Source organism: Phaenicophaeus curvirostris, chromosome 6 (genome assembly GCF_032191515.1).
Source record: "Phaenicophaeus curvirostris isolate KB17595 chromosome 6, BPBGC_Pcur_1.0, whole genome shotgun sequence".
Lineage (NCBI taxonomy): Eukaryota > Metazoa > Chordata > Aves > Cuculiformes > Cuculidae > Phaenicophaeus > Phaenicophaeus curvirostris.
In genome coordinates this window covers 28,006,284-28,033,603 of record NC_091397.1, presented here as the reverse complement: position 1 = coordinate 28,033,603, position 27,320 = coordinate 28,006,284, and the positions used below count along the sequence as shown (strand labels likewise).

Genomic DNA, 27,320 nt, shown 5'->3' with positions numbered 1-27,320 from the left:
TGAGGATTAATTATAAGTACCATAATCACATTTTACTTAGTATTTCTAAATGAGTTAATGCACACATCACATTAGCTCAATTTTAGTAAAATACGTAATTATATATCTCATCTGCTCCTATGTAAAAAACATTAGTGTGGAGCACTACTCATATGTGATCTGAACCAGGCAAAATGAGTTTGAACAAAAAGTACAGTAACAAGAAACACATTAAATGTGGAAGAATGTACACTAGAAATTAGCAGTGAATTATTTATTTCATATGACATCACAGTAGCGATCTAGAAGCTGGTCTAAGTAATTTGCTAATAAGGTTCACAGGTGCTTCTTACATCGTTTATGTTACAAGTGTATTAAAAATGGGCCCAAAGAGATAGAGCCACAGAAAATAGCGGTGTAGGAAAGAAGTTACTAAGATATCTGAAGACTGCTACTTCAAAACTCAAAGACTTCAAGAATTATGAATGAGAAAGAGCACTGGAAAGCAGTATAATTAAGGCTTGTCATTCCTACTAGAAGTGTTAGTGGAGAGATCTTAGTAGTAATTTTTTTGCCGTTTAAGACCTGAGAGAGACCATTTGAACTACAAACATCGAGGTATTTCTTTAGAGAAAGGTGATGAGACACTATATCGTTGAGATTCCATCTGCAATATTGCATTCATTTGAGTGCAACTGTACAGGTAATATTTGTGCAATTAGAAAAATTATTTCACTGGAGAACATTTTTAAGATTCCCATGAATAAATGAAAGGTTTGGTTTTGCTTCAATAGGAGGAAAAAGATTTTTTCAGGTATGTAATCAGTAATATTATAGTTTGCAGGGGGAAAACATAGAAAACACTTGACACTTGTACAACAATGATAGAAAAGGTTTGAGAAAATTTACTGGTAAAAGGACAAATTACATAATAAAATGTTTATCATTGTAATAGTTTTGATTAAGGGAATGGTGGCCAACAAGTCCCTGATATGCAGAGTAGATATTATCATCACATAATATGGATGAATTTAGTACTGGCAAATAGTGGTGAGCTCTTGAGAAAAACACAGTCCAAAGTTTACATCAAATATCCCATAGAGCTTATTACTTCAATTTTCTGAATGGCTATCCTTTACATATTAAAGTTCATCAACTGAAAGATTTTCTTAAGCTGTGGAAGACCCATTTCGGAATCTCCTCAAGTGTCTTTGATGCACAAGATGTGTTGCTACTGACTGCCCTCATTCCTAACTGAGAGTAACATATAGATAATTAACAAAATAAAGATCAGAGCACTTAATGTCATGCATCTATATATCAGTCCTTTTCATGGAGTTTGTGAGCAAACGTCACACTTGGATGGTTAAAATGAAAAAAGGAAAAAAAAGTAAAAGACTTTATATTAGGCCATAGTCTGTGCTTCCATCGTCAATGTTTTTGGAAATGGTAGTTGTATTTATATATCAAAGTGGTAACTAGGTAACTCATCAAAAGACTTTAGAAAATTGATATAATGGAATCAGAAGACACGCAGAGGTTCAGGATTGCTTGTATTTCATTGATGTATATATGGGTAATGTAAAATAATGCTTTTTGTGAGAATTGTGCATATTTTTAAAAACCAACTGATTTCATAAACAATATGACTCAGATTTATACACATATGATTTATAAGAACTCTGCAGTACATTGCTTTAAAAAATAGGAATTATTGGCATAAAAACTGTTTCTGAATAGATAATATATAAACTTTTCTGTATTTTGTAGCTCCTAGCACAACAGATCCTCGATGGTCCATTTGAGGTCTCTGGCAATGTTACACACAAAACTAAGTACAGATAACTAGAGACAAGATCCTCTTCCATTTATATATGCAAGCTGATACAATTTGACCACCACTGTGATAGATGGACATAGAATCATAGAATAATAGAATCATAGAATAACCAGGTTGGAAGAGACCCACTGGATCATCGAGTCCAACCATTCCTCTGTCAAACACTAAACCATGCCCCTTAGCACCTCGTCCACCTGTGCCTTAAACACCTCCAGGGAAGGTGAATCAACCACCTCCCTGGGCAGCCTGTTCCAGTGCCCAATGACCCTTTCTGTGAAGAATTTTTTCCTAATGTCCAGCCTAAACCTCCCCTGGCGGAGCTTGAGGCCATTCCCTCTTGTCCTGTCCCCCGTCACCTGGGAGAAGAGGCCAGCACCCTCCTCTCTACAACCTCCTTTCAGGTAGTTATAGAGAGCAATGAGGTCTCCCCTCAGCCTCCTCTTCTCCAGGCTAAACAACCCCAGCTCTCTCAGCCGTTCCTCATAAGACTTGTTCTCCAGCCCCTTCACCAGCTTCGTTGCTCTTCTCTGGATTCGCTCCAGAGCCTCAACATCCTTCTTGTGGTGAGGGGCCCAGAACTGAACACAGTATTCAAGGAGCGGTCTCACCAGTGCCGAGTACAGAGGGAGAATAACCTCCCTGGACCTGCTGGTCACACCGTTTCTGATCCAAGCCAAGATGCCATTGGCCTTCTTGGCCACCTGGGCACACTGCTGGGTCATGTTCAGTCGGCAGTCAACCAACACCCCCACGTCCCTCTCCTCCAGGCAGCTTTCTAGACAGACTTCTCCTAGTCTGTAGCACTGCATAGGGTTGTTGTGCCCCAAGTACAGGACCTGGCATTTGGCCTTGTTAAACCTCATGCCATTGGACTCTGCCCAGCGGTCCAGCCTGTTCAGATCCTTTTGCAGAGCCTCCCTACGCTCCAGCAGATCGACACTTCCACCCAGCTTAGTGTCGTCCGCAAACTTGCTAAGGGTACACTCGATGCCTTCATCCAGGTCATTGATAAAGACATTGAACAGGGCTGGACCCAGCACTGAGCCCCGGGGAACCCCACTTGTCACTGGCCTCCAGCTGGGTTTCACACCATTTACCGCCACTCTCTGGGCCCAGCCATCCAACCAGTTTTCCACCCAGGAGAGTGTGCGCCTGTCCAGGCCAGAAGCTGACAGTTTCTCAAGCAGAATGCTGTGAGAAACTGTGTCAAAGGCTTTACTGAAGTCCAGGAAGACCACATCCACAGCCTTTCCCTCATCCAGCAGCCGAGTCACTTTGTCATAGAAGGCGATCAGGTTAGTCTGGCAAGACCTGCCTTTTGTGAACCCTTGTTGACTGGGCCTGATCACCTGGTTCTCTTGCATGTGCTTCATGATAGCACTCAAGATCACCTGTTCCATGACATTCCCTGGCACTGAGGTCAGACTGACAGGCCTGTAGTTCCCTGGATCCTCCCTGCGACCCTTCTTGTAGATGGGCACAACATCAGCCAGCCGCCAGTCCAGTGGGACTTCCTCAGTCTTCCAGGACTGTTGGAAGATGATGGAAAGGGGTTTGGCCAGCACATCCGCCAGCTCCTTCAATACCTTTGGGTGAATCCCATCCGGCCCCATAGACTTGTAGGTGTCTAGTCGGGCTAGCAAGGCTCTGACCACCTCCTCTTGGATCACGGGAGCCTCATTTTGCTCCTCTAGCTCCTGGGTTTGTACACAGACAGAACAACTTTCTTTACAATTAAAGACTGAGGCAAAGAAGGCCATTCATAGTATGCTAAAACTGCAGTTTAGTGTCTTCTGGTGAATAATAATTTATCAGATCAAATGCCTAAGGTTTACATAGAAGATATTTTTAATACCTTTTTTTCTCCATAATTCTTCAACACATCTTTTTCAAAGTAGTTTATGATATTCTTACAGGTTTCCAAGTCAGAGCATAGGATTCAGAATGCATGAGGATGTAGTGATTCAATCACAGCAAAAATGCCATCTGACTAAGCCCCTTGAGTGACATTACTTAAATCTCCAGGCTAACTTGCACCAGAACACTACAAGACTTCCATTCTGCCCTCCTATAAATGGAGTTTGGAATATTTCATAGTCTGCTGTAAATTAGTATAGTAAATGTCAACAGTTTCTGACAACATAAGTTTTTAACAAAATTTTGAAAGAAAAGGGCTTTGTAAAAACGAAATTATTCATTTGCTTTCTATCATACAAATTTGGTAAAATAGGAGAAAGAAATAAAACTTTACGAGCCACTTCATAAGGAGAGAAGAAAATATATTTTCTGTCCTACACTGAAGTATTTTGATTTTTGCAATGTAAAAGCACCTGTTTCCTGTATCCTGGGTTCCTTTTCTGAAAAGCACAGAAGCTGGCACATGAGCTCTGTCACTGACCTATGCAAGCAAACTTTAACATACTGATCCTTGCTAAGATGCATAATCCATGTATTTTTGCAACAGAAATAATTGGTTTCTTTAAAATATCCCTAGTTGTGACTTCTCTAGGTAGTGAAAATAAAACAGAAAATATCCTTTAAATGGAAAAAACAGTAACCAAAATTAGTCTCTTAGTTTCTTAAAAATCAATAACTCAAGCCTCCTCAATCCTAAATATATACCTTTAGATATATAAATCTTTTATTATGTCCAGAATTATAGTAAGGCAACATTTGCCTGGCCTAGCCCTTCATTAAGGCATTGTTTATGTGCAATACCCAGATGCTTATATATACACTGTTTAACTGAATTAGCACATTCATGTTCATAAACATCCTTTTTCAGATGGAAAAATCAAAACCACTCTTTAACAAAATCAGCAAACTCAAAATACTTCCCAAAGATATTAAATTAGATGCAACCAACTAGTACCTAAGTAGCATATCATAATTTTTTATGTTAGATCACTGTTCCACAAGCAGATTACCAGAAAAAGTCTTCCAAGTTCAAACTCAAGAATTCTTATGACAAACAGCAAGTTCTCCAAAGGCTTAAGACTAAAAAATAATATGACTAACTGTGACAGAGGCAGATAAAATATGAGCTACCACAATTAAAATGATCAAAACTGTTGCATGATGAATAATTCCTTTCTGTATTGATCTTACTTAAAAAGTTTATAAATATATATGTGATCAGAATGTATATGCTTCATATATTTATAAGAAGTTTTAAAAAAGAAAGAAAATAATGGAATTGTATCAGTTGTAGGATTTCACATCCATTTTCAGAAATGTAAATGAGAACACAAAGCCTATAATGCTTAATCATAATACAGATTGTTAAGCTTGTTAATCATATTTAACACTGGAATTCTACATTATATTAAACCAAATAGCAAAATTCCCACTGACTTTAATAGAGTCAAGATTTTTCTCTTGGTTATAGCACAAATTCATTCACAGTTTATAATTAGAACAGTTACTTTTCATATAGCACAAATGAGGAAAAACAGTGCCAGTATAATCACAACTACTGTCAAAATGGAAAGCAAAAAAAAAATTGTATCTCAGCATATTCCTGAATGAGATCAGAATCTGGACTGTATAGCTTGGACCATTTCTTTCTCCAAATTTACGCAGGGGCCAGGGTCACAAAATTGTCCTGGGAAACGTCATATGTACTGAAGAGATTCCCCCAAGTGTATGTTCAAAGGAGGCAACGCGATAATAATGTAGAAGTATCCTCTCCTACCGGTACATCAATGGGAAAGCATTACTTATTAGTAATGTTTTCTGTTTGCTTTGTTTCATTCTCATTTCAGTTCTGCTCATTTCAGCAAGAGAGGTGGAGTGTTCATTGGGACTTTGGAGAAGCTATTTGTGACACTCTGCATATTTGGAAGCTGACTCTCATCTGTATTCACAGCTTTGACACAAGAGCAGAGAACCTAGGAGTGAGGGTGGAAGAGGGAAGGTAGCATTGCTAGGAATGATAATTTTGAAAGATATAAGATGGAATACTGAGTTCTTCTTTGGGCAGCCTTCCTTTAGACACAAATCTATTATAGTTGCTGTTTATCTGGATGCTGGGGGTAAAGTATGTCACTATGCATTTAAAAAATACATAAAAGCTATGAGCTTTTTATTTATAGTAAGCAAATTCTCTCATACTGTAAAAAGGGGTCTCTTCATTCCATAAAGAGACATCGGTACCTCAGAGGAGGCTAGAATTAAGGCAAAGACAGGCCTGTGTACATAGAGAGTGGTTCCATGTTTCCCCACTTCTCAATGGCAATGAATCACTTTAAATAAAGCCCTGCTCTGTAGTTTCTTATCTGAGCGGAGGCTTCCACTCAAGGCAGCAAGACCCATCAGTAATGAGAATTGCCTGCTAGGAATGAGGGCCAAGTAATTTTTGTATATTCTACATATGTGCCTACATGCATTTTCACACAACACACACACACATATACATGCACAAGCATGCACACACAAAGATTTATAAATATATGTATATATATATGAACATATGCTCTTTGCAAGACTGAAAACCATGTCAGACTTAGAGTGTTATCCGCTTGTCAGAACCATTTAAACTACTGTCTACACAGTACATATTGAAACTCAACTTTAAGATTTTTTATTTCTATGTACAGTTCAATTTTTTCTCTGGAAATAAAATATCTAAATACAGACAGACTGTAATGCTGTATATGTATAGCTTTCAACAACACTTTAGCTGAATAAATGCTGTGTACATAGTTCTGTCTTAATGGATTTTACAGCTACATTGATAAAATGGATTCCTCATTTCCTTGATTGCTTTTAACCAATAACAAGCAGAGAGACAACTACAAGTTAATATTAATAAGCAGCTCAAATAACACCAGTTAAATTATGTACAATACAAACCATTCGTACAAATGAAGACCAGGATATTGAATTTGTTACAATATTTTGTAATAAAGATAAGACAGCCACTTATAACTTACATGTCCTCCGCCAGGCATTTTCCTTCTTAGTTGGAGAGTTTTTACGCAGCTTAGCGGCCTAAACTCAAACAGGTTTGAAGAATCAGAGCTTAAAGAGTCAGAGAAACATGAAACCAGAATGTGTGCCCACATGTAAATTCCAAATGTTTGCCCATCTTTACTAGTAACAAGCTCACTCCACAGAAAAAGAGCCACCTAACACCACCTTGAATGTGCCTACTGTATGCTGGAAAAAAGTCACAATGCTTTGCTGTGTTCATATAACATGGAATACTGAATTCTAGACACATTTTTCCCTTTTTAACAAGTATTTACTCCTACAGTATTATTTACCAGTACAGCTACTCCAAGCAGTAGAATGCACGTGTGGGGATTATTGATTGTTGTGTACTCAAAGGACTTTCAAAGAGATTTCCATAACAGTCTGTGTTAGAAACCATACTCTGTCTAGTTAATCCATTTTGCTTGATGACAGGTTATGGTGAAACCTTCAGACAATGAAAGCTCTCTTAACAGGAATCTCAATAGACGTGAGCTGAAAAGTATGTGTATCTCTGTGTATGTGTATGGTTTTATTGCAAATCCATAGTGATTTACAACTAGAGTGATACATGGAGCTGACTGGGCAAAAATTACATTAGATTGTTTTCCACTAACATATTTGCAGCCATTTGACATCATCAGCAGCAGGTAGACACATTCCAGGCAATAGATGTGGCCTTCCTCCTTGAGGTTACAGCCCCGTCATATGACATTTTTTATTTCCCAGGCTTCAGTCTCAGAGACATGTTGGTCCTCACCCTGATGGGAAGTAGGGTGTGTCACTGTGGTAGTTGTAATCAGGACACACCTTCTGTACTAGTTTATAATCTGTACTATAAAAGGAAATATAAATACAGATTACTTTAAAGGGCTTGGAGCAGAGCCATGACACATGGCTCTGGGTCTGCTCCTGATAACAGGTTTTTGAAGGATCATAGTTGCAGAGTGTGTTCTTGGTAGCCTTGTCAACCTTTTCATACTCAATTCGACAGTTAAAGGACTTGGAATCTTTGGCATCAATCACTGTCTGTTGTGCCAAGTCAAATTCCACTATTTTTGTAGGGGGCACTAGGCTCACAGATACATTCCCTTGACCAGTGGAGTTATGCCTGAAGTAAACACTAAACGTCCCATTGCCATGGTCAACAATTTTCCCTGTTATTAACAGATTTAACTTCACAGTCTTGATGTTGGAATGAAAATCACCCCAGCCAAACATTTTCTTAAATTTCCCAGTCTTGACAATGGGCCTTCTCTTTGCTCTGGGCCGAGGCTCTTGTAGGTCTGTGGAGTTCCTTAGCCAGTCCCAGAGATCTTGCTCAGAATAAGTTTCTGGTGCATCATATTGCAGGTCCAAATCTGTATCATTTTCCTTTCCACGAAAAGTCTGTGACAGCAGTCGGCTGATGGACAAGTCTTTGCTACTTTCTGTCCATATGTGCTTTAGTGTAGATTTGGAACTTCCTGATTTTAGAAGTTCTGTTTTCCCTCCATTTGTTAAATTTGCACAGGTAACCTGAAAAAGAAAGAAGGGAAGAAGAAAGAAAGGATATATTGAGATGTGTAATACAAAACCTGGCACTCCCACTTGAGACCAAAATTATTGATTTAATAATTTTTTATTGATTTAATAAATTTTTATAATAGGGAACTTTTTCTGACAAATTATATTATATCTCTAAATTCAGTAAAAAAACCCAGAAACTTCTATTTTCCTCTTCTTTCCAAGTACCTGTTACTTAATTATTCTCTTCCAGTCTTTCACACTGGCCTTCAGGTTTAATTCCAGCTATTCGCTTTATTCTTCAACCTGAAAGCAACTTCCGTTATGATGCCTGTAAGTGATAATTATGTAATAAAATACTGCAAAAACTAAGGTACAAAATTATGTCTTCCTTCAGTCTGTATGTGGCTTTCACTGGTCATTTCTCATCTCAGAGTGAGATACTCCTGCTTGAACATTTTCTCTGCAAAGCGACTGTGTCTTCCACCATCACATTCACTTCATTTTTTTTGCTGTTCCTGGAGTCCACTGTCAGGGTGCTGTCTTGGTGGTGCCAGCCGGACAATGCTCAGAGCCCATGTCATTATAAATCTAATATAACAGTAATACAATTTCCCTATTCCTTTTATGAGTACACATTGGTCTGTGTTCTTGACTGGGACCTTCAGTCACAACTACAATATAAATAATAGAATAATGAAAATTTTAATGAGTTTTGCTTTGACAGTTGTACATACTGTGTGCTGTAGTTCAATTAATCCAAGAGGAGTCACAGTGTTTTCTTATGGTCCTTTACAGATTAGCTGATGACTTGCCTTGTCTGTATCTAGTATGACATGCATTGCTTATTCCTCATCCCTGCTTATTCCAAGTTCCTACAAAATCATAAATTTCAGATACAGTTTTTCACATAATTTAGTGTCAGAGAAAATTGTCTCATTTATATTTTTTCTCTTTGCCTTAATTGTGTGGAAAAGAAGAGAACAGATGCAACCTCAGAGAGGCCTAACATGTAGCACTGGCAGAGAGCTCTGACGGAGCATAGCAGGGAGGGCTGGAATTCATCAGGGGCGGTAGGTGGATGTGAAGAACAGCGTCCTTAGTCCCATACCCCCTAAAAATTTGCAAAAGACAAACTGACACTTCAGTTACATTTGGATTCCTCTGAAGAGGCCATCAAGCTTCTTATTTCCCTTTTCATGGCTACATACAGGATTCTGAATGAGCCCGTTTTATTCCTTTTTGTTCTGACACTGATTTACGTGCTCCTATCATACTTGCAGTTATATCCTTCTCTTTACTTAAAAATTAATTTAGTGTATTCCTAACCCAGGAAACCCATTGGAAACTAGCTAGTATTTAAATCATGCCCCCTTGCTACTGGTACAACTAGAGGTATACGCCACACAGGATATCTCTCACAGCATGGCCTTTTCATTCCCTAACAGTCATGGAACTGAAGCATGCTTTCATTAATTTCAGTACTTTTTCAAGGTCAGCTGAAGGTACATACATAAAATTAGTCTAAATTGCTTTAATACACTGATCACATAGGAGGTATTCCCCCAGCCTTTTACAGTAAACAAATAGGTAAATAAATCTGTCACATCCTACACTACTCCTCCCCAGTGCATTTCAGGTTGGTGGGCCAGTAAGGGCAATAGATAAAATATGGGGGTTATTTGGGATTGTGCCAAAGAGATTACTTCCTGCTCTTTGGAATGGAAAGAAGGATTAAAACGCAGACTAGCATTTTGATAGCCAGTTTGCAGCTGCATCTTAGCATCAACACAGTGAGGCAGGAGAGAAGCTGTAATGAAATGCACTAATGGTGCTCTGGTTAATGAAGCAGCAATGAAGATGTCACAGGGAGAGAATAGAGACTCAGAATATAATTTTACTGTGGCATATGGGGAAGGGGTGCAAAATAATAACAGAAATGTGGTTAAAAGGAAAACTGTGCCTGTTTAGCATGAATTTGTCAACCTGTAAGAATCTAAGCAGTTAGCTAGCAGAACTAGTGTACCTGCAATCTGTAAGTAGGATACAGATTGCTTACCACTATATTTTACTTTGCTGACAGCTTGTTTTACCTTTGCTTTCCCTTCTGCATCCAAAGATTTACATATCATAGGATTATAGTATAAGCCACATGTAACAAGATGTAGAGGTATAAATCCTTTTAAAGGAGAAGTTTCTCTTTTTCAGATGTATAAAGCTGAACCCTAAGGAAAGGAAGCAGGTATTTTCTGAAATAGTTGTTGACTGATCCAATACATGTGTTTTTTGAAAGCCTGTATATTTCACAGAAATAGTTGATTCAGATTCTATGCATGCTATCCCACTTCCTATTTGATCTAACAAATACAATTGATTATTACTGTCATTGATTTTGTAACACCTAGAAGACTTCTGGTCATGCAGTTAGCCCCAAGACCTCTGTTTGTGATTTTCAGTGAGGGTAACCAGATGCATTAATGATTAAAGGCCCAAACCTGCCCTCCCTACACAAGCGTCTGTACAAGCACTAGAAAAAACAACCCACAAGGGTTAATAAAAGAGCTCTAGAATTCATTGTTCTTCACTAACATTTTCCAGCCAACTGCTTTTTCATAACATTGTTAGTATACTATGTGCTATAGAAAGTATTTATATGTATCCTCAGAGACTCGCACACCCAATAATACAGAACATTGCCGTGTAATAGAATTTCTGCAAATGCAGCAGTTATTTTCATATGAACTAATCCACAGTTTTCTTCCACCTCTCTTCTTTCCAACCACAGGGCTGCAATAATACAGGAAAGATCATGCAAATCCATGAGATTCTGCACTTGGTGTGAAAACTGCCTTACTGAAACATAGACCTTTTTCAGCAGTGCATGAAAAAAGAACCAATTTTAAATGGCTAATAGAGAGATAAAACAAGAAGCAGCTCAAATTCTATAGTGGCTTTTTTTGTCCTCTTCCTTCAGTATATTCGCATACAATTTAGAATCTTGTGTACTCCACCTTATAAATTATTAGTTCACTATAACCAGAGTTGCTGACTTTTGTACAGTTGGGCACTGCTCCTAGATGAAGCTGAAAAGATTGGCCCACTTGTACTGGGCCATGCCAGGATAGAGTTAATTTTCTTCATAGCAGCACACATGGTGCTACAGTTTAGATTTTTGACCCTAACACTAATAACACACTAATTTTCTAACTCTTGCTGAACAGCGTTTGCGCAGCATTGAGGCCTTCTCTGTTTCTCCCTCAACCCCTCCAAGTGAATAGATTGGGGATGTGATACACAATAGAATGGGGGAGAACACAACTGAGCAGATCACTTGAACTAACCAGAGATACCATGTAACATCATAACATATGATGGAATACCATGCTCAGCACTTAAAAGGAAAATAAAAGGTTTTAGGAGGGGTAGTTATCTTCTGCTCAGGAACCAGCTGGGCATCATTCCACCCATGGGAGGTGATGCATGTTCCCTTTGCATCACTTGTTTTGTTTTGTTTTCTTCTCTCTTCTTCTATTAACCCTTCACTTATTTTTTTTTTAATCTTGACTCCCATTTTTCTTGCTTTTTTTCTTCCTTTCCTTTTCCCCTGTCCCACTGGGATAGGCAGGGGAGCTGTGTTGTGCTTAGCTACCCACTGAGGATAATCCACAACACAACAATATATCAGTGCAAAATACATCAGTGCAGTGTATCAATGTTTCAAAAGGGCTGAGGAGGGGTATTTCCTCTATGACTGCATAGCTAGAAGTGGGTTTGAATAATTATGATGTCAACTGTGTCCTGATAGAACAAAAGTAAGAAGAAAAAAAACCTGTAGCATTAGGTAAGCATTTCTAAAGTGGAAAAGCAGTCAGAAAGCATGGCAGACTGACCTCTGGTTCACCCTTGTACAAATTTCAACTACCTAGTAAAGTTTACTGACATCATAAAGGTACTTCGGAGGAAACTTTGGAGCCTTGAATCACTGAGCCCTGAATGCTTTCTCAGATTAAACCTGAAAATATGGAGCAGAGAAAACAAAGTTGGAATGGGATCTTTGGGAAGCCATGAAGGCCTCAATTGGTGATTTAGACCCTCTTCTCAGTGTAAAAACAAATACAGGTATATCAACATTAATTGAAGATTGATCAATTTGAGTTTTTTTAAAATAATTGTTCAAGGAAGTACAGAATGCCTCTTGATTTCTCAGTCTTTTCCTCTTATTCTAGCTCTACTACAGTTCATTACCTACAATTACTGTATTGGTTTAGAAATTATGTATTTATTCCTCCGAATGTATGACTACTTGAGGGCAAATGAACATGTAAACAAACAATGTAATACTCAAGGTAGAAAATCTCTCTCATCGGGTAAATAACTAATCAAAACCAAGATCATTTCTGCTGGCATAGCACTACAAGAATTTAGCAGCACTGGATTTTCATATGCTTTGTGTGAAAGAATTCAGAATTTTCATTCTGCTGTCAGATATCTTGGTCGCATCATGAGTAGGAGAGTACTGTTTGATATAACTATAAGCTGGACTATTATCAATGCAGGACAACACTCAGAAAAGTTAAGCTGGAGTCAGTTTACCCATATTAATCCTGTTTATGCAGTGAGTGGAGGAAAATCTGGACCTAGTTTACTGTTCCACTTTGATCAGTTTTTCTTCCTATAATAGTGGCATGGAAATATTTTATTCAGTGTTTCCATAAAAGTCAAAGCTAATATTCTACAGAAATTTGGGCATAAACAAAGAAACTGAGAATGCAAGTTAATGGAAATATGCTTATAACAGCGGAGAGTAAAACACAGTGAAGGACTTGTGCTTGTTACAAAATGATACTTTGGAAAGGGAGTACAAACATGGAAAACCACACACATTAACATTTCACAGAAACAGCCATTGTGTAGCCTTTTAGCTACACAACATGAAAAGAACAAAGATGTGGATTGGTAGATCAAAACATACAAACTCAAATGAATCTGACAAACAGAACAGTAAATCCTCATCAAATGAGAACACACGAAAGTGGCTATACAGGATCAAACTAAAGGCTTGTTCAGAAAAACGTTCTGCCTCCAATAGCTGCTATAAGAGATGGCTGAAGAAGGACAAGAACATGGCAAGCATATGATAGTTCCCTGATTTATTTCCAGCTGTCAAATATTTCAGTTTCCTCTGCTAGATAGTGTTTCTGCGTACGTTCTCCATTTCAGTAATACTCAGTAAACCCCTCTTCTTTGCGGTTGTCCATTCCAACACTTTGTAAACTTTTAACTTCCACAATATCCTTCAACAATGAGTTCCAAAACTCTTACTGTTTGTTTTGAACTTGGCTCATGCCGCCCTTCATTCTCCAGATGGAAAACTCCGTCTCTATCCAAATTTCCCATGCTCCTCCTTACTTTTCTTTGCTGCTACACTTTAGATATTTTTTCTGCAGATCTCAGTGAGTAGAAACTTTGATGATTTCTAGCTACATAAAGAAGCCTACTTCTAGCCCACCAATATTTGCCTCATCTATATGTGTGGCAGTAAAAATATATTGATTTTTTTTCCCAGCCTTGTGTAACAGCTCTCTAGGCCATATGAATAATTCCTTGTTCATAAGACATTCTATACCTATACCTTTTAATTTTTTCTACTCCTAGTTCTGTCTTTAAGATGAGGAGACCAGAATGTCACACAGTGTTCAAGATGTGGCATAACTATGGTCTGGTATGGTGGCAAATGGCCATCGATTATTTGTTCACTCTTTTTTTTTATTAATTAATAACATTTTATATAATTTTTATCACTAATGAGCACTGAACTGAAGCTTGCAAAGAACTGTCATAAGCCTAAAATGTCAATCATATTTATATATTAAGCTGGCATACATTTTTTGCCCATGTGTTTCACTTTACATTTACTATTATAGAACTTCATTCCTTAATTTACTACCTATTTACTAATTCTGATAAGATCTGTCTGTCATTCCTTACGATTGGCTTTAATCTTTTCTACTCTGAAATATTTTGTAATCAACAAACTTTCTCACTCACCTTCCTAGGTCATTTACAAATACATTGAACAGCACAGGTCCTTACACAGAGCCTGAAGAATTTGCACCATTTTTCAGTATTCAACCAAATTCAACCTCCTTCCTTTACTGACTATAGAAAAAGAAGCATCTTTATAGAGCGATCATTTGGGATTGTTCACTGTAACAGAATGGAATTACTTTGTCACACAGAAACCAGGAGGGAGGTAAAATCTTTTTACATCTCTAAATTAGGACACAACTTAATACACATTTAAGGCAATTTTTATGTAGATCTACCTTAGGATTCACAAAAATCAGCTTAATATTGTCAACTGTGCTTAGCTAAACTTTAAATTCTGTATTTTTTTTTTTGTTTTAATCTATGAGCTATCATGCTTGTTCTGAATAGTCCTTGTTAGAAAGAAAATGTGGCTACCTGAACTACTTTTGTTAAGGTTATACAAGACCAGAAGCTGATATAAATTCATCTGACAACAGCTGATATAAATTCAGTAAAGTTTAATATCTTTGAAATTAGAGTACCTATATCAGTTGATATGTTTGAGATCTAAGAATCAAAAACTAATTAGAAAATTTGTACCCACAGAAAGATTAGGGCACTAATAAAACAGGAAAGAACTACTCTGTTTAAAGACATTATAATTTTTACAGTTGTTGAACATATAATGCTAAGATATTGTAGTAGGCTGTTCTGCAAAAGAAAAAGAAATAGCACAAGTTACAGTTTTCCATTGCTTTTCTACTCAAGGTAAGTTGCCTGATATAATAAGTCTGAAAACTGCAAGTCTCATAAAATTTTCAGGAAATACAAAGGATACAGAGCACCATAAGTGGTTGTTTTCCAATTAGAATACTTAAGAATTACAACATTGAATTTTGCTTTAGAGCCTCATTCAGCCTCCCTTGCTTTCATGTTTTTTGTGGGTTAAGCTGTGGCACTGCCACAAGTCCTGTAAATTTTAACAGACTGATGAAAGAAAGTGATGGCCTGCCACCACATATTAGGAAAGAGTCAGAACACGTTCTGTGCCAGCTCAGTCCATGATCTAGAGTGGGAATCACCTCACTAATCACTTCATTCACCCGGGATTCAGATCTTAGGTCTAAACTGTTCATCTAGGCTTATTCCATAATCAAGAGAGAGAGAGAAACAGAATGAACTACCTCCTCTATCTCCATGAGTTACTGATGAATCTTCAAGGATTGAATAAATGCATTTCATCTAGATGCCTAAGAGTAAGCCTAATATATAAATCTGACCTATGGTGCTTAGTTTGCCCTTAAGAGAACGTCATGAAGAGAAAACAAAGTCTGCAGGCTGGAAGCAGGACAACAATTGTTCTATATAAGTGCTTTCTGAAATTCTCTAGTCCAATGAAGTCCACTGCTACCTACACATCTGTAAACATGCTCAAGATAATGCCATGTTAGTCATACAGCAAGGTTGCAAGAATTCCTCCTCCTTTTAGGTACAGGAAATTTCCTGTCTGGAAGTTTCATTTCAGAATCGGTATAGCTTTGTACTCTTCTGTTATCTTTTGGGGTTGAATTAATCATACAAATAGTTTTCATAGGTATTTAGAATCTGAAATACTAATCTTCTTGAACCTGTTTTGTTCACTAGTGACTACAAACAATGTTTAGTAAGCAGACTTTTAAAAACTGTTTAGTTATCTAAGACAGATAGGCATTTCAAATCAATCAGATTTTGTTTATAATTGTGGAGATATTTCTTCTGGTAACAGTGCCCTAACCGATTTCCTTTCTCTTTCTCTTTTTTTTTTCTCTGCTTTACTCTGCCATAGCTGCCCTCTCACCTGTAGCACTACAGCTCTTTGTAACAATACATGACATTCTTTTTACTTTCATAAATTTCCAAGGTGAAATTTGACTCATAATTAAACATCCTCTAAATGCCTGGAGAAAACTGGGAACTTTGAACTTGGGATCAAAATCACAGATCCACAGCAGGACGCAATGAAAAGCCCTAAAAAATGCTCCACCCTTTTTTCTGGAAGTGAGGACACTGTTGTGACTGTTATCTCCAAAAAAAAAAATTTAATTGTTTTTTCTCCATTCAAAGTTGCAACTCCTAGAGAGAACAGAAGTGAGTGCAATTGTCTATTTAATTTACATGCTTAAGAACAATAGTAAACCAAACCATCAGTCCATCTATGCCTGAAACGTGTTCAACAATGGCTAAAAGATAGGTTTTGCCAAAAAAATCCAAAATCAGGGAAAGAATATACAATTTCTACCAGAAAACCTTTCCTGTCTTCAAGCCTTTGCAGACCACGGACTTCTTGCACTTAATTTGTCACTATGAATTTAATAACTTTCAACCGACAGCAGTTAGAAGAACTTGGCTGTTTCTCTCTGAACCTTCCAGCAACTGAAACTTACAGCACCTGAAAAACCATGCTGCTACTAAGTCTACCTCTTAACTTCAAACTGTCTGAGGAACCATCTCCTCCTGTTTGTTTTGAAAGAGTCATCTCCTGGCTTCATTCAATGCCACCTAAGTTCTTGTCCAGCATACCACAACAAAATCTAGCAAGAGTGCAGCATTTTTCATCTGGGGCTCAGCCTGAAGACCGCTGCCTGGATGTTCAGGCCGGGCAAAGCTATAAAAGTGTATGACTGGCACAAAACAAACTTCCAGGTCAAAAAAGAAGGAGGTGTTATCTGAGTCACAGGTACTTCCAGAACTGGGCAGCTCCAGAGGTGATAGTCAAGGGGCAGTGTAAAACTGTGGGTCTGGAATACATATGAGATATATAGACTAACACAGCTCAATTTATGGGCCAAATCCCAACCCACCACTAAAATCAATTGTAAAATACCTAGAGAAACAGCAAGATGAACATATTGTGGCATGATGTAGCTTGTTTTCATTTTCTTGCCTAGTTAAGCAAAAATGGATGGTGCCTGGTTCATGAAATATCATATCTCTTTCAATTTAGAAAACATACTAACCCATGTAATAGTCTGTGAACTGAAGGACCAAATGAGTTACAATAAGCCGTGAAAATCTTCACATTACAATTTTTCAGCTTTCCGCTTTTTGCCTTACAAATGCAGGAATTCAGCTCAAATATTTCTAATAGTGGAGATGCAAGTGAATTTATAAAGATTTGGAAAAGGATTGTAATATAACTGAAGAAAATATCCCATTAACTCTTGCCCTACATTTTAGGTTTTTAGAAAGAATTCAGTTTAAACTCTTGAAGCCTGCTGCTTATGTTGTAATTAAAGATTTTTTGCTTCAGTGGATTATGACTTTTGAAAATTCACCCCATCTCTTTTCAGCAGGGGATTAAACTTCAGTGGAATAAATTAAAGTGGGTTAAAAATGTCTAACAGAGTTTTAAGACCCCTTTATTATGCTGGTATAACAGAGTGCTGCTAACTTTGAAATGAAAGTCTAGCTAGGTAAATAACTTTTGTCAAGGATCTATTGTTCTCATTCCACATTCCTATAAGCCTTCTTTTATTAATATTGGCTTGTCATTTTCTGCATACATGTAGAAAGTAATATTAAATAAAATTAGATATTCTATGAAAGGCCACAGAGCAACAATTTAATCAAAATTCGCACTGGTTTGCTTTAATCGTAACACACTGAAGAAAATGTCCATTTTAATATGGGTCGACATCTTCTGAAGAAGGTGGAGTAGACTATAACGTGTGGTATCCCCATACTATATAATGGACAAAGCCATTGTGCAATATTAACATGCTCTAATGCATTTTCTACACACAGTTTTCAATCTTTCAATGTTAACATAAAAGTTTAATAACATTAAAATATTCCCTCATTTTGTGCAAATACTTTGTTACTCATGTATATAATGACATTTTTTTCCAAAGAAATGCATTAGAATGTTGATACAGCTGAGTCATTTTCCACATAGATATTCGCAAGTGTATTCTAGAAACCTGATTTGAACAAAGATGTCTTTTGAGGAGATTTAGCTCCCACAGATGTTGGCAGTGTACATTTCAACACAAAGGTATTGTATATCTGTAGGAGATGCTCATGAAATACAAAAAAGGGGCTTGCACAAGTATAAGAAATTCTATTGTAAAAGTATAGATTTCTTTGCTTAAAACTGCCTCTTGTTCATTGTGAGTTATTCATTTATTACAAACAGCTGAATACTTCAAGGAAGGCATTTTAAAAACACAGAGGAAACCGTTCCAAGGTTCATTCAGAGTTTGGCATATACTTGCTACCTTTTATGCCTTCATCTTCACCTTATGCCCTTACTAGTTAAGTGTACTTGCTTTTCAGAAATCTTCTGTGATCACAAAGAATGTGATTTTCTTCTCTATGAATTTCAACCAGAATCAGCAATATATTTTCTTTCTAGCTGTGTTTGTTTAATAGGCATTGATCTTTCATTCAGTTCAATGGATATCAAAATTATTAAAATCCATCTCTGAGGAAAGGGGGTGTGTTTCTTTAATGTTGTTCTCACAAGGGAGGGGAAGATTATGTAGCTGTTCTATTGCAAGGCTACTCAATTAATTTTTATTGAGATTTTCCTGGTGTTTTGTCAAAAGTATCTAATTCTTACAGCAGTCTGCTCAGCAGTAAAAGCAATACGTGGGAACCATCTCTGCTGAGCAAGCCAAGTGCTGCACATTGCTTTCCTGGCTATGACATGCAAACATGCTGCAGTGCCCCCAAAGTGTAGATATGTCAAAGAAATATGGATTGTCCTATTGCAAACTAGGGGATAATACATGTTACATATTTACAAGATCAAGGCAATATTTATTCTTGATCCAAATCCGAACAAGACTCTACTGTCAGTGTGCATTTGCTCAGTTGGGATGCAGGGAGACCAAGTAGTCTCAGAAAAATTACTACCCTCATTTGCTTACACAGCTAGTCTTCCTGCGACTTTGGACACATGTATAACCAGAGACCTGTAATGTCTTTAGGAAGAATACTGTTATACTAGAGGGAGATACCATACACCAATTTCTCTCTCTCTTGTAAACTACTAATACGGTACTTCTTGTAGTGATTATCCCTGAACTTGTATATGCCATTTTTTAGGTCTGTTGGTACCTTTCTGAACAGACATTGAGAGTGAACCTAGCAAGCAAAATAGAATAGAATACCCAATGGAAAATCAATGTTGTCTGTGCCTGGTAGTAGTCCTGTATTTTCTTTCTGCAGTAGTATTGCATCTAATTGAAACTGAAAATTAATAGCCAGAAGAATTAATCAAATTCCATATGCAAATATCTGGCTCATGAGAGCCATGGTCCAATTGCTAGTACTATCACTGAGGTCATTAATTTAAATTGAGATCAGTTAAGAATCCTTTGGGCATTGACATATAAGTTGAAGGAGGTTATTCATTGCTACTTCTCACACTGAAATGAAAACTTTGGGAAAAAAATAGATTAACAGTGCTTAAGCACACTGATTTCTAGGATAATTAGTGCTGTGAACTTGTTTGTGAAGAACCATGAGTCCTCTCCTGTAACATACGGTAGTTCTGATACACTGCTCTAAATTCATATTAAGATGTGCTGAAGCAAGTTGAATACAAGATAGATCACGGTCTAGTGAGTTGATATCTTTGGGATTATTTTATGCCTGCTGAGTTCTGCTGAGCAATATCAAATTACAGAAAGACTTTTCTTTTTCTAAAACTTGAGTACTAGTTTCATAAACCCTTCAGAGACTTTTCCAGTCTTCAGAAAAGGTCCAAACATTTCCAATTAGCAAGAAATATTAACCTAACTTATAAACAGAAATAATGGAGCTCTAGAGAATTGATTATATTAATGCATACACAGTGCATTTTCAGTTTACCATCTCCTCAGCTCACCTCAGAACCAGCTCTAGTGTCTTAATACATAACTGCATTTCTAGGCAGGGTGACCATAAGAAATGTCATCTTTAAAGGAAAATTATAAAGGTGTATCCTACATCTATCAGCTTTCTCCAGAGGCTGACATCTGAAATATTTTACGTTGCATAGTAACAGAATGACAGCAGAGTTATAAAGTAGTGATGGCATTATATTACTTTTCCCATATAAAGAATAAAAACATAAAATTTATTATTCTGACCTTGTATCACAAGGACTTCTCAAGTATGTAAAAAAATTCAATTGGCCTATCAAAATGGACTTAGACTAAGGGGAAAACTGCAGCATAGTTTCTAGAAATTTTTGAAGTTTAAAAAAAATACAAGCACTGGAGTCCAAAAGATTAGGCTGGAATCCTTACAAGTTTGGGCTTTAGTATTTCCTCAACAGCACTTTTTCATAGTCCTGAAGTACAATAAATTCAAGTTTCAGGGAAAATCACGTACTGTTGGTTCCAAATCTGCATGAGTCTGGTACCGAAAACGCACAGAGAAACAGTTCCAGAGTTTTCATCTTCTCTTGACTGATACCTGGAGTCCATTCTACTTTGACCTCAGACTGTTCTGAGCATCACCACCTTGGCCACATTGAATTATCTGAGCCAACTCTGTCTGCAGTTCCATTGAAACAGTCTCCTGTGTGAACAGGATTTCAGTGGAGTGATTCAGACAGGAATTAAGTTCTTTGCCTTTCAGAGAATAAACATTTCTTCAAAGACATGTCAAGATCATTATATATTAATATATTCCTATGTCTGCCCCAAAAAGCAAATAACTTTTTTCCATTGTCTCATCCTCTATATCCATGTGGCTGAGCAGCAGCACAAAACAATTTAACCTTAGCAAGCAAATTTCATTTGTTATCTGCCAAATGCTGGCTGATACAAAAGATAACTATGAAAAAGCAATAAAATCCTCATTCTAAGGCAATAGGTAACATGCTTTTGCCATAATATACTTGCTAAATAACATTCAATGAACTCATAAAAGCATTTAATTTAAATATAAAAGCTTAGCACTTCCATTTTTCAGGGAGTAAATGACACTTCTGCTTGTGTTTCTTTGAAATGGATTTGCAGAACAGACATTATTTCAAAACCCACAGTTAGTGTTCTGAATTATTACAATTACTGCAATGCTCACAGACCACTCTGTGGTCGGCATTAGAGTGAACTAGAAACTAAACATATATAGTCACTGCCCAAGAGAGCTTTCTCATTGAAACATATTTGGCACATGCAAAGCTAAAAGATGAAATATTGATGATCTCCTAACTCAGTTGGAGAGATAAGAGTTAGTACAAATCTCTGGACTTTTCTTTCCAATGGCACACCCAGGATGTCCCAAAAAAATGTTGATTCTTATAACTGGTTGAGATACAAAATTCCACTACCTATTTTAAAAGGGATGCAGGCTCAAGGAAACAAAGTCAGCTTAGATGTGAGTTGTTACTGAACTCACTAACTCTACGCCAACTAGAAGCCTGAAAACCACCTGGAGAATAGTAAGAGGTCTTGGTTTTCTCCAGGAGCACATGCCCTCAGTAATGAGAAGTGTTTTACTTGTTCCTCTGACAAAAACGATAGCGAAAGCAATCATGCAAACAACCTGTCTTCCAAAATGTGAATCCTCACTCCCCCTTTTATCCTTTAGTTCAGTCAATAGCAGCTCTGGGTAGTCCCTTAGAACAAGAATATATTCGGTTGTTTTCAATTTACTTAATAATATTCTAACGATACAATATTTACAAACTTACTGGAGACCAGTAACATCTTACTCATTTTATTCAAGTTATTAGCTTTTTAGAGTGTTTCCTTTCTTACCTTGCTGTACAGATAACTGAGACAAGGGCCTGTAGGTAGCAGGAAAAGTCCAGTTGGTACTTGTTACAACATTCTTTTAGCATTTTACCCACTCACTGAAATTTTTTTGTGCGTTCTGCTTATAGATTTTATTGCTAAAATATGGAAGGATTTTCATCTAGTGGAATCCAGTCATATCCTGGGTGGACTAATAGAACAGATTTTCTGGTAATTTCAGAACATTTTTTCCATGGAGTATAGTATACACACAGATTTGGTTTAAAAGATACCATGTTTGAAAGAAAGCCGTTCTGTCTCTCACCAGTTGCAGGATAGCATGAGAACATTAAGCTTTGGAATTTACAGTTTTGCTATATCATAGTAGTTACCCTAACCAAATGCCTGAAGTCTAAGCCCCAATCCAAAACCCTAACTCCACTTTCTAAGACCCTAACACTCAATCTCTCATCTAAACCTAAATCTAACATGTTTGGCAGCCAAGGAATAGAAGAAAGGAAGGAGTTGTACATGAAATGCACATAATTTAGCTATGATATACTTTCTCTAAAAGTACTCATACGTCTTCAAACATAATCATGTACTTTGAGTAATGCAAAATCAGATCCTTTGCCATCTTTACTGACTCCCACTTAACCAATTTTTCAGCAGACCCACATCTTTAAGTTTTAAATTGCAGGTTCTTCTGCACTCAGAGCACTTAAAATAACCTTCAGCTACATTTGTGGACTGAAACATTATTTGATTCACTCAGGGTGGAAGATTTACAAATATATCAGTAGAACACAAATAAGCTCAGGCAGAGAGATTGCAGTTTTCCAGCTTGTCCTTCAGTTTGAAAATGGCAGTACTTTTTGTTGTGGGGAATGCCAATAAGGGCTGCATGGCAGTCTGTGCCTCTTCAGTTACTGCCCATTCTAATCAGATTGCTAGCAAAGGATCATTAGGAGTTTGGTGTTTATGATGTAAAATATCTACTAGGAATTGGATTTTGATCATCACTTCATTTTACATCTGTTTCCCACTAACCAATGGAACAGAAGAGTGTTAATCAATCTTGACCTTTCCTGAATTTGAACTAGTAACTTAATTGCTAATCCCTACTGAGGGACTCTGAAGTACACTACACTCTGTAGCTTGACCCCCCCTGTTCTAGTTTGGTTTTAACCAACAACATCATCAAGAATACGCTCAGACTTGACAATGCTAATTACAGCTTTAGACACAGTTTCCAGATGAAGTATAGATGAATCTGTCTAACTAGAAACATTAAAAATATCTACTGATCTCTAGGTGATTCTTCATGAATCAAAAAGTACCTCCAGCCAAGAAGATCTTGCAGACTCATACTACTGCACTGTCAGTTTGCTTCTAACTAACGCCCAACTCCTGTCAATTAGAATTCTTAAGGGGCTGGGTGAAAATCTGTTCAATTTGGCTTGTTTCAAAATCTTCCCCCAGATGGTAATATAATTTCAAACCAGCTGAGAATCACTTTGTCTTGAATTTCATTGTAAAAAAGGATCATACAGCAAGGAGACGAACAAAAGGTTTTCCCCTCCACAAATTTCAAGCTACAACATGAAGAGCATTTTCTTTGACTTTTTTTTCCTGCATATGATTAGCTTACTCTGAGTTTCTTATCTTTATATCTAATCTTCTTCCTTGGCCTATTTTCATATTTAAATTTAATTATATTTTGTACGAACATTTACTAACCAAGAGAGAAGAAAAATAAAGCAATATAGTCTACCATGCACTCAGGTCTTAGTGCAAAGTTTAAAACTGGAAGAACATGGGGGTTTACCTGAACATCATATGCCAGATTAAAATGCCATGGTATTCATTTTCCTGTAAATGCCAATGCCTAGTACTGTTGTAGTTTACCACACAGGTTCCTCTTCCTTATATGTATGTCAATATATATTGCTTTTTTAAAAGGCTTAGTATCATATTTGTCACTAAGATAAGAACCATATTTCTGTTTTAAAGCTGCCTTCCTAAGATCCCAGCAAGAGACACAGGTGAGCCCCCACAGAAAGCTGACTGAGAAAGTGCATTTTATGTCATGTCGGAAATATTTCCTTGACTAGGAATTTTCAAATTTTCATATAACAAATAACACACCAATCTCTCTTAAGCACTTGAAAGAACCAGCAAAACACAGCAAGGGCCATGAAAAGACTCAGGACTTTTGAATTATTCTCAGCTCTCCTCCTGTTGCTGCATCTCCTCCAGAAAGGCAGCTTGCCAGCTTCCATAAACAAATGCCTTGCACAAGGGGACTGAAGTATTGGATAGTCTCAGTCAACAGGAACTTGTGGCCAGTATGCCAGGCCACCTGTTGTAGGGGGGACTGAACCATGGAGAGATGGTGAATTTCATCTCCTTAGCAATTCTCTTTACACAGCTTACCAGCATTTATCAAACCTCTGCCAGCTCTTAGTACCTAACACAGAGAGGGAAGAATGGAGTAGAATGCATATTTCTCTATCCCAATAGCAGATTAATACTGGAAACCCATAAGTAACTGTTCTTAAAAGAAGATGAAGAAACTTCTGGCAAATTTAAAAAAAAAATTATATTCCTCATTCATTTTCTGTAATAATTAGTGAAAACTTCAGGGGACTTAAACATTGAAACAGCTACAGTTACTCCAGGTCTAAACTTCTATCTCATATTATTTACCATACTAAGGCTCAAATGTATTCAGAAACTTAAAACCATTCACCAGCAAACCCTCTTCTTCTTAGTTATTACTATAGACAAAAGACAATGATACTCAGAACATATCAAATGCAAATTATGACACAGACAAATACATATGAAAACCACTCTTTTCCCCTTGCTTTACAACATAGAAAACATATGAGGGTAAATATTTAAATGATTCATTCCTACTATTGACCATTTACCAAGTGTAAGATGAAAAAGAATAAGTGACGTGAATTTTGTTATACTGTGGGAACACAATATAAAAATAATATCCTGTTCAAACATACCACTTTTACTTAAATATGTCAGAGAATTATGCAATAGAATCAAGACTGTTTGCTATGTAAGAATTAATGTAATCATTTAAACAAAATGGCAAAACTAAAGTACTGAAAGTTACGCAACTTCCTCAGGAGAAGTCAAAATTTTTCCGAATGCCAATTTGACTGCAAAACTGTAGCATAACCAAAATCAATACAAGAATCAAGGACAGTTATACTGCATTTTTGGTGATGGTATTAATGCAAATGTGGTCCTTCCAGAAAAGGCAACAGAATTTGTATAAGTGGAATGAGTTTTAAGCCAATAAACATCTGCTTTGATCAGAAATTCAGAAAATAGTTACAAGATTAAAAACAGAAAGTGCAAATAACTCATAGCATGTTTTGAAAATAAATGCACATATTGAAATCCAAATGATGCAGGGGGTTTTTTTGCCAACAAACTACCTGAATTGGGCATAGTGAAAAAATGAGACATGAAGACAAGAATACAAAGGTTCCCAGTGCTGGTCCATCATTGGCAAAGTCACAGACAGAAATGAAGTTTTATAGTTAGTGTGGACCCATGTGACACTTTCTGGAGAAGCAAGCTTTTTATTCAGAAAAAGAACAGATGTTTTGGCAGATAGCATAGAAAGAATCCTGTCAGAGACTATAAACTAGTCTTGAAGGGAAGGAAAAAAGAATGTGGAAAAAATGTGAAGTATAAAACAAAAGAACCAAAATGACATGGATAAAATAGAAATGCAGAAAAAAAAGACAAGGGCTTTGTTAAAATTGAAAAGAGAAAGTAAATGTGCTAAACTCCTTGTAACTCTGGAGGAAGTTTTAAGGCAAAAAAAAAGAAATTTATCTCTCTTCCACTGACACAGCTCATTGCAGCATAAGTCTGGGAGATTAATTTTATAACTGCAGACAGAAATCAAATAAAAGGAAGAGTCAATGCCCTTTTTAAGCATCAGTAGAGAAAGATCACAAGTACACAGCCAATATTAAAATGCAGCCAAGGTTTATAGCCAACATTTGAGTAGATTCACACTGGAAGAACAAAAATAACCAACTGTGTAAATGGAGAAAGACATACTACCACCACTTGCCCCTGCACCTTTCCTCTTTCATTTGTTTGTGATAAAGAACCTCCTTCTGAACAAAAAAGATTTGTTTAAGAAAATTTTAAACTTGAGATGACCAAGCCAATTTCCGTAAACACCCTTTGTCTTGAAATGTGAAGAAATTCTCGGCCTACTCCATTGAGATATCTACTGCTGCTGGACAACAACTTTTAACCACCTTTAAAAATATTGTCTTTAACCCCCAAGAATAGTCTTTTTCTGAAAAAATGTGAAGGAAGTTGCTATCAGGATAGAAAAAACAGTTAGCAAAGGCTCAGTTCTGCTGCTAGAGTAAATATCAGCTGCAGACACTATGGCATGTCTTGATATAAATATCTAAGTTGCATTGAAGTGTGGCAACATGCAAGGTGCACTCCTAGCTGCGTATCTACTGTGATCACACTGATACGTAAATAAGTAGTCATAAAGGATTCCAATACTGTACGTCAGCTGTTCCATAGTGAGAGCCCACATGCCTGTCCTTAGCATACAGTAAATTCAAGGTAGGTCTAGGCCATTTGTGCATAAACAAGAGCAAAAATTTTTCACAGAGTAAAAGAAAAAGCATAGATTTTTATTACAGAATATCCAAAATCGCACCTTAACTTCCACAGCAATAAGATTCCTGCATCCTAAAATAACACTAGCTGGCCAGCAGGGATGCAGCTTAAGGTGCAGTTCCTGACAATATCTTAAAATCAAAGACTAAATTTAGTGTTCAAATGTTGTCCTGAACAGCTGTTTCTGTGAGGAGAGACCCATACAGTAACACTGACTAGAGAAAGAATTAGAAATTTATATCACAACAGAAGTGTTACACACTTCTATCTTTTGGATGGCATCCCCTATATTAAGTCCTTAAAGAGGTGCCATTTCTTGTACAGTAAGAAATAGAATATGTTTATAAAACTGAGAAACCATGAGAAAATTCACAGTCAGAGGAATGTACAAGGAAGAACAGCAAGGAAATGAATACCAAGTCCAAGTAAAGCTGACAAGAGAAAGTAAGAAGATTCACCTGGATAGAAAATTGACCATACAAACACTTTTTCACATTCCATTTAAAATGTTCTCAGTCTTCAGTCAAAACCAGATTTTCCTGTCTGATGGACATGAATGCTCAAATTCCTATCTGAAAATTAACTATGTT

The 27,320-nt window shown here is 37.0% G+C and overlaps 1 protein-coding gene across 1 annotated transcript in view; it reads right to left on the bottom strand.

The window, feature by feature from the left end:
* Window positions 1-5,639: 5,639 nt before the first annotated feature.
* The window catches only part of NXPH1 (neurexophilin 1), a 146,370-nt gene continuing 124,689 nt past the window's right edge, over window positions 5,640-27,320 (bottom strand). Inside the window, exon 3 of the mRNA XM_069859692.1 lies at window positions 5,640-8,311. Coding sequence (XP_069715793.1) covers window positions 7,550-8,311 — 762 coding nt within the window. The 3' untranslated portion in view covers window positions 5,640-7,549. The remainder of the gene's footprint in view (window positions 8,312-27,320) is intronic.